Raw genomic sequence first — 11,565 nt, 5'->3', positions numbered from 1 at the left:
CTCCTGATGATGTTCTGTCCTTTTGAAAACGTGCAGAAACTCAGCTGCCCTGCTCCCCTAGCCTGGAGATCCCACGCCAGCAGCTCTCAGTGTTCAGCAGTTCTCTCTCCTGGACACTTTCCACTCACTAGGATGCTCTCTAGCTTCAGGAGCCCTGGGGTAGGAGTGTTTCTGGCATCTGAGGCCTCCTAGGTCCATCCAGAACCTCAATTCCTCCTCTCTTCCTCCCTAACCCACACCAGGAGCTCGTTTAAACCTTCCAAACATAAAGGGTCAAATGGCACCCCATGTCCTGGGAATGTGGTTGCTTGCTCGCTCTTGTAGGGCAGGCGACCATCTCAGGCACTGAGATGCTTAGCAATCTCTGGAAGATGTGTGTTCACCCAACGGCCACTTGCCTTCCCTTTCTTCCTCACTAACCCGGGCAACCCCTACGGTGTCCACCTTCCCAGCTGGGGTGCGGACACGTGACTCAGACCTGGCCAGTGGGTCCTGAGGGGGATTTCTAGGAAAGATTTTCCTCCCTGATCACTACACATGAACACATTTCAGGGCAAATCTCCCTCCTTCTCACATGCGAGGAGATAATCCTCAGGATGAAGGCTGTGCTGGCTAGCCTGCAAGGTGATCTCCAGTGAGCTTCTCCTACTGGTGTTCAGGTCCCCTCCCCCTGTGAATCAGGGCCGGCCTGTGTCACCAATAGAATACAACCGAAGCCAGACCTGGAAGGCTAGGTCATGACAGGTAGTGAAGTTTCTGCTTTGGTCCCTACAGGATTGCTTCCCCTGGAGGAAGCCAGCCCCCAGACTGTAAGGACATTCAAGGACGCATGTCATGCTGTGAGGACACTCAAGCAGCCCTGTGGAGAGAAACCAACAGCTAGCACCAGCTTGCCAGCCGTGTGAGTGAGCCACCTTGGAAATGGACCCTCCAGCCCCGTTCAAGCCTAGAGATGACTGCAGCCCCAGCTGACCTCGCAGCCCCGCGAGAGACTCGGAGCCAGAGCATCCCATAAGCTGCTTGCAAATTCCTGACCCACGGAAGCCGCAAGAGGTAATAAATGACTATTATTGTTCAAAGTCACAAGTTTCGGGGGGCATTTATTATGCCATAAATGATAAGTAATCAAAGGCCAGCCCTGTAAAGAGCTCAGAAAGGAAAGATGGAAAACACTGGCGTCGTCGATGATGTCATAGTGCCTCCGAGGTAACCAATCCCGAAACCTCCTGCTTCCCAGCCTCTCCTGCGAGATGATTAATGTCCTTGCTCAGCTGCTGTCGGGTCTGCAGTAGCTTGCAGCCAAAAGAGGCCTTCCTGCGAATTTCTGATGAATGATTCCTGGGTGATTTCCTCTCACCTCTTGTTCTCGAGGCTGAAAAATTTCTTTTGTTAAAAAAAAAAACAAAAAAAAAACCCTGCTGGGTGTGGCTCAGCAGTTGAGCATTGACCTAGGATCCAGGAGATCGAGGTTCAATTCCAGGTCAGGACACATGCCGGAGTTGCGGGCTCGACCCCCAGTTGGGATGTGCAGGAGGCAGCCGATCATGACTCTCTCATCATTGATGTTTTTATCTCTCTCTCTCCCTCACTGAAATCAATAAAGATATATTTAAAAACACACACACACACAAATTTAAATTCTAATGGGAACCCCTCTGGAAGGTCCTCCATGAAAAATAATCTCAAATGAAACTTCTGTATTAGTTTATAGGGGCAGGCAGCCAAGTGATTTATGATGGGCCAACTCATATATATTTTTTGTATTTATTTTGATAATTTTTACCTGAAAGGGGCCATACTGGACATAACTTTTGTGTTCCTTTATTTTCACTTGACTGTCATATCTTGAACACATTTCAGATCAACATAGACTAATATGCAGAATACAAGGGATATTTAGGGCAATGAAACATACTCTGTATGATACTATAATGATGACAACATGTCAGACATTTGTAGAAGTGCCGTTATTTATTTGACCAATCCCATGAAACCTGCAATCTAGAATGTTATCACTTTTTGATTTCACGATCACGGCATTTACTTTTTTAATTGTGGTAAAATATACATAACATAAAATTTACCATTTTAACCATTTAAAAATACTTAAAACTAAAAAAAAAAAAAGTTTTTATTTATTTTAAAGAGAGAGGAAGGGAGTGGGATAGAGAAATAGAAACATCCTGCACTCCCCCTACTGGGGATCAAGCCTGCAACCCGGCATGTGCCCTGACTGGGAATCGAATTGGTGACATCTTGGTTCATGGGTCGATGCCTAACCACTGACACCCTGGCTGGGCCATTTTAACCATTTGAAAGTACAATAATTCAGTCGCAAAAGAAATTCACCTTGTAGTGCAACCATCAACACTTTCCACCTCCAGAACTTTGTCATCTTCCCAGACTGAAACTCTGTCCCCATTAAATAACTGGCCATTGCCATCCCCTCCAACTACCCCCTCAGCAACCACCTTCTACTTTTGGTCTCTATGAATTTGCCTGCTCTAGGTACCCCACAGAAGTGGAATCATGCAGTATTTGTCATTTTGAGTCTCGCTTATTTAGCCTAGAGTGATGTCCTCAGGGCTCATTCATGTTGTAGCATGTGTCACAGTTTCCTTCCTTTTTAAGGCTAAATAATATTCCACCGTGTGGCTATACCACATTTTGCTTATTCCTTCATTCATTGGTAGTCATTTAGGTTGTTTCCACTCTGGCTATTGTGGATAATGGTGCTATGAACATGGGTGTACCAGTAACTGCCTGAGTCCCTACTTTCAGTTCTTTGGGGAATATGCCCAGAAATGCATATTTACTTTTACGGGAAAGTGAATTTGAACATATTCCCCAATGTGCAAAGACTGCAGAGTCCGCAGTGCCCCGTATCCTGGGTCTTGCTGTGATTGGGAGGAGGCAGCCATCCATGGTGAAGGATTTGCAGTCAGCATGGGGTGACCCGTTCCCTCCCAGTGCCCTCCTCTGTCACTGGGGGCTCCAGAGCATGCTCGAAGCTGTCTCCCCCAGCTCATGCTTTTCTCCTTCACAGCGTTTCCTTTTAGTGCCCCTGTGGAAATGTTTCTGTTCTTTGAAAAGGAGGACTCCTGGAAGGTCGGAAGGCAGCAGCAGCTGCCTGGTGACTTCTGGAAAAACGAATGGGCTCTCCTTCCCCAGCCCCTCCCAGGAGTTGAGGGAAGACATACACACAAACTGCGCAGCTGAGTGGACCTTCTAGGACCATATGACCCTTCCACCGCCATGGCCGCCAATGTTCAATAGGGAAGGTGAGGCCCAGAGAGGGCAAGTGTCCTCATGGCATTGGAATCCAGGCTTCCCTCCCATCATCCGTGACTTGGTGCCACCTTGCCGGCCTCCTGCTCCTGAGCCGTGATGTTGTTCAGCTTTATTCCCCAGATGTGCCTGGAAGTATGGGGCAAAGCCTCTTCGCCCAGACCCCTCTGGGCCACCTGCTGGGAGCCCAGGCTTGGAAGCCAAGGAGTCCAGGGAAGTTGGTTGTGTTCTGAGGCTGCCCCCCTGGCCAACACCCAGACTCCTGGATTTGACCAGTCCCGGGAGTTCTAAGCCCATGAGCTGCTCCCCTGTCTCTGAAAGCCAAGGCGGGGTGGCATTCTGGCCTGGCATGGTGAGGGCTGGGCCCTGGAAAGGGGTGACCATGACAAGCCCTGTCTGGAGCAGCAGCGTCTGGATGGGGCAGCTCTATCTCAGTACTCAGTAACTGCATTGCTCTTGCACATTTATGGGCCTGGGTTTGTTTTAATACATTCATACTTGAGGTTGTAATTTATTCATTCGTCAGCTCTGAGAGCAGGGCCGAAACCAAAGTTTCGTCTGCATGTGCCAGGGATAACCTTACTATATTTAACAAACACATAGCACTTCCTCAATCCCAGGCAAAGATTTAGGTATTTTCCATACATCGTCTTATTTAAGCCACAACAACCCTATGATGTATGTACTATTATTACCTCCATTTTATAGATGGGGAAACTGAGGCACAGAGAGGTTGATTTGCCTAAGATCAAATGGTCAGGGAGTGGTGAGCCCAGCTCCAGGGTACAGGATCTCGGCCATGATGCTAGAATGCCTGCTTATGCTCCTGTTGGAGGGCCAGACTTTGAACTTCCCTTTGTTTCCTGAGACCATCCAGGTGTGGTAGAGCAGAATGGCAGAGGCCAAGGGCCAATCACCACCATCATCATCACGATAACAATGGTCAGCACTCACTGGGTGCTTCCTGTGCCAGGCTCTGTGCTGGGAAAGTTATAATCACTCATCTTAGCTCACCCTCACAGTTCACCCCTCAAACAGCTGTTCTTCTCGCTCTATCACACATGAGGACAGCGAGGCTCAGAAGGTCGGGGACTTGCCCAAGGCACACAACTAGGAAGCAGCAGCATTGGAATTTGAACCTCTGCCTATCAGATGGCAATGCTTAAATTCTTGCCATGTCGCCAGCCTGGTTTTTTATTTGTTTGCTTTAACTTTTTAAAATAATTGAGGTGAGTTATTTTTTATTTGTTAAAATTTTAAACAGTTTAAAGCATACAATTCGGTGGCACTTGATGCATTCAGAATCTTGCACAACCATCACCTCTATCTAGTTCCAAAACATTGTCATCACTCCCAAAGGAGACCCTGAACCCATTAAACATTCCCTCCTCCTCTCGGCCCCTGGCAGATCACTAATCTGTTTCTGTTTATATGACTTAACTATTTGAGATATTTCATATGAATGGAATTGTACAATATATGACCTTTTGTGTCTGGCTTCCCTTTTTTTTTTTTAAAAAAAATGTTTTTTATTGATTTGCGAGAGAGGGGAAGGAAGAGGGAAAGAGAAAGAGAAAGATCGCTGTGACTGATGGCTGCCTCCTGCATGCCCCCAACCGGGATCGAGCCCTCAACCGGAGCATGTGTCCTGACTGGAAATCGAACTGGCGACCTTTTGGTGCACAGGATGACACCCAACCCTCTGAGCCATACGGGCCAGGACTGTGTCTGTGTTCTTTAACTCAGCATGTTTTCGAGGTCCAGCCACACTGCAGCATGAACCAGGCCCCCATTCCTTTTCATGACTGGATAATATTTCACTGCATGGACAGACCACATTTTGTTTGGCCACTTATCAGTTGATGTGCGTTTAAGTTGTTTCCAGCTTTTGGCTGCTGTGACTAGTGCTGCAGTGACCAATCATAGTGTAAGTATTTGTTTGAGCGCCTTTGTTCAGTTCTTTTGGGTGCATACCTAGGAGTAGAATTACTGGGTCGTATGGTAATTCTGTGTTTGACTTTTTGAGGAACCACTGTACCATTTTCCACAGCGGCAGAACCATTTTACATTCCTACCAGTGATATATGAGGATTCCAGTTTCTCCACATCTTTATCGCCACTTGTCAGTTTCTGTTTTTTATTAATTTTTAAAAAATTCTAGCCGTCTAAGTGGGTATGAAGTGGTATCTCATTGTGGTTTTGATTTGCATTTCCTTAATGACTAGCGATATTGAGTATGTTTTCCTATGCATGTTGGCCATTTGTATATCTTTTTTGGAGAATTATCTATTCAAGTCTGTTGTTCATTTTTAATTGGGTTGGTTGTCATTTTGTGCTTTATATTTTTATTTAGAAATAATTTCCAATTTACAGAAAAATTACAATATAGTACAAAGAAACCCATATAATTTTTATCCAAATTCCTCGAATATTAACATTTTGCCCCATTTGCTTTCTTACTGTATCTATTTTTTTATTCCTGAACTATTTGAGAGTAAGTTGCATACATGATGGCCCTTTAACCCTAAACACTTCAGTATAAGGACTTCACTCCAAAACCATAGTATAGTTATCATCTTCAGTAAACTCTACATTGATGTATTTCTTCTTAATCTACTATCTGCATCCCAGTTTTATCAACTGATCCAATCATGTGCATTTCCCCTTCCAGCATAAGACACAGTCTAGGATTTTATGTTGCATTTAAATATCACATCTCTTCTTTCTCCCTTAATCTGAAACAATCCCTCAGTCTTTCTTAGTCTCTTATGACTGCAATTTTTGAATAATCCGCTTCCTTAAAAAAAATAATGCTCTATACTCTTACCATCCAATCTAGCAGTTACATTCCTTGGTATTTACCCAAAAGAGTTGAAAACTTATGTCCACACAAAAACATGCACATGGATGTTTATAGCAGCTTTACTCATATTTGTCAACCCTTGCAGCAACCAAGATGCCCTTCAGTAGGTGAATGGATAAATAAACTGTGGTATATCCAGATAATGGAATACTATTCAGTGCTAATAGAAATGTGCTATATAGACACAAAAGGACATGGAGGAACTTAAATGCATATTACAAATGAAAGAAGCCAAACTGAAAAGATTACGTATTGTCTGATTCCAACTATGTGACATTCTGGAAAAGACAAAACTATCAAGACAGTTAAAAGATAAGGTTTGGGGAGGGTGGGATGAGTAGGCTGAGCACAGAGGATTTTTAGGACAATGAAACAACTCTCTATGATACTGTAATGGTGAATACATGTCACACATTTGTCCAGACTAATAGAATGTACACCCTAATGTAAACAGTGGGCTTTATGTGGTTTTGGTGTGTCCATGTAAGTTCATCAGTTGTAACAAATGTCCCATGCTGGTGGGGGATATTGATAATAGGGAAGCCTATGTATGTGTCAGGACAGGGGTGTGTGAGAAATCTCTGAGCCTTCTGCTCAATTTTGCTATGAACCTAAAACTACTCTAAAAAATAAATTCTATTTAAAAAAGTAGTGGCCCTCAATTTGGGTTTGTCTGATGTTTCATTATGATTAGACTCAGGTCATGTATTCCTGTCAGGAATCCTCTGTAGATGATGTGGCCTGCTCAGAGCCTCACGTGGAGATGCACAGTGCCCACTGCCCCTCACTGGTGATGTGATTTTAATCCTCTGGTCAAGATGTTGCCTGAATCTTCTACTATATAGTTATCCTTTTAGTTACTCCTCCCCCTCCCTCGCCAATAATAATAATCTGTAAAGAGACACTTTTTAAAAAAAACATTTTTTAAATCCTCTCCTAGGATATGTTTTTATTAATTTTAGAGAGAGAGAAAGGGAGAGGGAGAGAGAGAGAGAAACATCAATCAGTTGGTTCCTGTACACACACTGATGAGGGATTGAACCTGCAACCTGGGTATGTGTCCTGACCCGGGAATCGAACCCGTGACATTTCGATGTATGGGATGACACTCCAACCAACTGACCCATACTGGCCAGGGCTGTAAAGAGACACTTTAAGACTATGCCAGTAGCTTGCCCCTTATAAAAAATTTCTCCCTAGAGAAATGTCAAGATGTTAGAGTAGGTAAACACTGTACTCACCTCCTCCCATGACCACATCAAAATTACAACTAAGCTACAGATCAATCAGCACTGAGAACCACTTGAAGTCTAGCTGAACAGAAGTTCTATCACTACGGATATAAAGAAGAAGTCACAGTAATATTGGTAGGAGGGACAGAGATGAGGAACAAGTTGGTCCCACACCCACATGTGGCAGTTAAAAATTGGGAGAGGTACCTCAGCTGCAGAGGTGCCCCTTGAGGAGTGAGAGGTCCCAGCCAGGGTTCCAGTGCTGGGAAGAGAAGTCCCTATAGCTCCTGGAAAACATCCCTACCCTGATGAAGGAAATAGACACACAAGCCCAGGAAGCACAGAGTCCCAGGCAAGAGGAACCCAAAGAGGCCCACACCAAGACACATCATAATTAAAATGCCAAGGGCTAAAGACAAAGAGAGAATCTTAAAAGCAGCAAGAAAAAAGCAGTTAGTTACCTACAAGGGAGCTCCCGTAAGACTGTCAATTGATTTCTCAACAGAAACTTTGAAGGCTAGAAGGGATGGGCACAAAATAATGAAAGTGATGAAAATCAAGGACCTGCTGCTTGCAAGGGGTGTCACTTCAGAGATCTTGACCTGCTGGGCTTGCAAAAGATGGACATGCTTTTGGCTAGAGGTTTACTACATCCGTTCTTGGAAGAGGAAAAGAAAAACACACAAAAAGAAATGGCTCGTTCAAAGTCCAAATTCTTATCTTATGGATGTAAAATGTCCAGGTTGCTACAAGATCACCACGGTTTTCAGCCATGCTCAGACGGTGGTTCTTTATGCCGGTTGTTCAACAGTGTTGTGCCAGCTGACAGGAAGAAAGGCTTGACTCAAGGAAGGGTGTTCATTTAGAAGAAGGCAATACTAACAAAACACATTAAAATTCTTGAATTTGTGTTCTATCACAGCCTCATCAGTTCAGTAATTCTAGTTACTCAACCAAGATAATGTACTTGCATTTAATGTTGTAAGTACTATACAACAATGATGTCCTATTTTGGTGCCAATTTTTCAATAAAGTTTTGATTATGGGAAAAAACAACAAAAAAACAGCAACAAAAAAGCAAGGATCTACAACCAAGATTACTTTACCCAGCAGAGCTATCATTTAGAATCGAAGGACAGATAAAGAGCTTCCCAGAGAAGAAAAAGCTAAAAGTTTGTCACCACTAAACCAGTATTACCAAAAAAACAAAGTTAAAGAGACTTCTTTAAGATAAAGAAGAAGAAAAAAAGATAAAAATATGAACAATAAAATGGCAATAACTATATATCAACAATCACTTTAAATGCAAATGGATTAAATGCTTCAATCAAAAGACATAAGGTGGCTGAATGGATTAAAGAAAACAAGACTTTTACCGATGCTGTCTATAAGAGACTTACTTTCAGATTGAAAGACCCACACAGACTGAAAGTAAAAAAGATAGTTCGTGAAAAAAGAAACAAACAAAAAAAGCCAGGGGACTACTTACACCAGACAAAATAGATTTTAAAACAAAAGCTATAATAAGAGACAAAGAAGAACCCAGCAATTCCACAGCTGGACATTTATCAGAAAAAAGCCAAAACACTAATTTGAAAAGATATACGCATCCATATGTTCACTGCAACATTATTTACAATAGCCAAGATAGGGAAGCAACCTGTGTCCATCAGTAGATGAGTGGATAGCCCTGGCCTGTTTGGCTCAGGAGTTAGAGCATCGGCCCACAGGCTGAAGGGTCCCAGGTTCGATTCCCACCAGGGGCACATACCTCGGTTGCAGGCTCGATCCCTGACCCCTGTCTGGGCACGTGCGGGAGGCAACCAATCAATGTGTATCTCTCACATCAATGTTTCTCTCTCTTCCTCTCTCTCTCTTCCACTCTCTGAAAAGCAATGGAAAAAATATCCTCATGGAAAAAATATCCTCAAGTGAGGATTAAAAAAAAAAAAAAATGAATGGATAAAGAAGAAGTGGTGCATATAAACAATGGAATATGCAATGGACTATGACTCAGCCATAAAAAAGAACGAAATCTTGGCATCTGCAAGATAGATCTAGAGGGTATTGTGCTGAGTGAAATAAGTCAGACAGAGAAAGACAAACACCATATAATTTCACTTATATGTGGAATCTAAAAAACAAAATAAACAACACAGAAACAAACTGATTGATACAGAGAACATTTTGATGGTTGCCAGATGGGCGGGGGAGGGGGGATGGGGAAAGAGGAAGGGATTAAGAAGACAAATTGGTGGTTACAAAATAGTCACGGGGACGTAAAGTACAGCACAGGGAAAACAGTCAATAATATCGTAATAACTACCTATGGTGTCAGATGGGTACTCAATTTATTGGGGTGATCGTTTTGTAAGCTATATAAATAAATGTATAATCGCTATGCTGCACACCTGAAACTAATATAACATTGTGTTAAGTGTAACTGAAAAATAAAAAATTATTTAAAAATATTTTCCCCCCAGATACTTTAGCCGTGGGTGAGTTTTGCCCGCAGGCTGGCTTCCTCCCGGCAGCCTGTCTGCCGTCCCTGCTTCCCCAGGTGAGGCGTCAGGCAGGCGCGGGTGCTGCTTTCACTTCCAGTCCGGCCCAGGGCTGCTCTCCGGGCTAACGCCAGCCTTCCAGAATTGCCCCTGGTGCAAGTCCTTGGTTCACATCTCGTGTGGGCATCCAGACCCCCGTCCCCAAGTGATCGGGACTCTAGGACTCTCATCTCACTTCCTGTCCTGTGAAGCTTCTCTTCCTCACTTCAGTCACTGCAACCACCGCAACCACCACGGCCACAGCCTAGATCACTGGGTGATCTGATGGCTCGGTGATAGTGTTCAGTCGCCCAGGGCGGGGGACGCGGGGGGCCCTCTTCCTCTCCAGCAGCCTCTGAGGCGGGGGATGGTGAAATCTCACCATCGAGGAGGCTGCAGCGGGCTCAGCAGGAACCTGAGATAAGATGCTCAAGCAGTTAGGACAGCTGCTTTGAGGTTGGGAGGCTGGGAGCCCGCAGGAAGTGACGGTACAGAGCTGGTGCGTCTTTGCCCCTGCATGCCTCCCGGGACAGGCGCTACAGGCCACAAGGTGCGGGGCATGATTGAGGAGGGCCGGGAGCCGGAGCTAGAGGGGCCCCAGGGCTCGTCCCCGGGGTCAGGCGGGCACTCCGGGGCTCCCGCCTCAGATCAGTGTCCCCCTCCACCCACGCCTGCCCCGTGGAGCCTGCCCCGCTGGAGAGCATATGTGGCTGCGGCAGTGCTCTGCTACATCAACCTCCTGAACTACATGAACTGGTTCATCATCGCAGGTGAGGAAGGAGGCGGGCGCCCCGGGCAGTCCCTGCCCACCTGCCCACTGGCTGCCCTGCCACCACAGCGGCCTTCCCTCCAGCAAGCTTTCTTCCTGGGGAGCATCACATCCCTGCTGTCCTCAGGCCTGGCCATGCCGATATAGAGTGTGCACGTAGGTGTGGGTCCATGGGTGAGGACAGCCGGGGGGACTGGGCCTTCAGGCAAAGGCCTGGGGGTTCTGGGTGCAACGCCGGGGTGAGGTTGTGGAGGACAGGGCAGCCTGGCCCAGCTCCCAAGCAAGAAATAGCTTGCTGGGTATTTGTGGGGCAGCAAGTTGCGTGCAAATCTTGCATATTCTGCCTTGTACATTCCCGTAGGCCCCGGGGCTCAAGCTCCCCTGTCACTCACTCATTCATTCATCCATTCAACATTCGACCCTCTTTCCTCTATCATTGGTTCATTCAAGATCTACTGAGCACTAACTATGGGCAGGACCCTTGGGGACCCAGGGGAGGGGAAGTCAACCTTCTAGTTCTTGAACTCAGGAATGACTGTCTCCTAGGGCAGAGGGAGAAGCTCATTAACAAGACTCTTGCAAGGAAGGGAGGTGCAGCCAAGTGAGGGAGGTACCAACTGGCCTGGGGAGCTCAGAGGTGGCACCTCTGGTAGTTGGGCATCCCCGAGACCAGGATACTGAGTCATCAGTTACCAGCGTGGCCCATCAGAGAGCGGCTGTGGAATGAACAGGACTCAGAGGTTGCAGAAAACCCCAGACCTAGTGTCTGTCTTTGATGAGCTTAGAGGGACACAGAACACATGTGCAAGTAGCTCTAATACAGGCAGAGTGGGGTGAGCATCAGCTGAGGAACCCCAGGACCCAGGACTGAGG

At 45.7% G+C, this 11,565-nt stretch overlaps 1 protein-coding gene and 1 pseudogene across 1 annotated transcript in view; both read left to right on the top strand.

The window, feature by feature from the left end:
- The first annotated feature begins 7,953 nt into the window (after positions 1–7,953).
- Positions 7,954–8,265, top strand: LOC107528004 (small ribosomal subunit protein eS27-like pseudogene; annotated as a pseudogene).
- Positions 8,266–10,467: 2,202 nt separating this feature from the next.
- Positions 10,468–11,565, top strand: part of SPNS3 (SPNS lysolipid transporter 3, sphingosine-1-phosphate (putative)) — a 39,713-nt gene continuing 38,615 nt past the window's right edge. The window contains exon 1 of the mRNA XM_016200911.2: positions 10,468–10,693. Within this exon, the coding sequence (XP_016056397.2) occupies positions 10,483–10,693 (211 nt within the window). The 5' untranslated portion in view covers positions 10,468–10,482. The remainder of the gene's footprint in view (positions 10,694–11,565) is intronic.

Source organism: Miniopterus natalensis, chromosome 17 (genome assembly GCF_054644295.1).
Source record: "Miniopterus natalensis isolate mMinNat1 chromosome 17, mMinNat1.hap1, whole genome shotgun sequence".
NCBI lineage: Eukaryota > Metazoa > Chordata > Mammalia > Chiroptera > Miniopteridae > Miniopterus > Miniopterus natalensis.
This window is presented reverse-complemented; position numbering and strand designations above follow the sequence as displayed.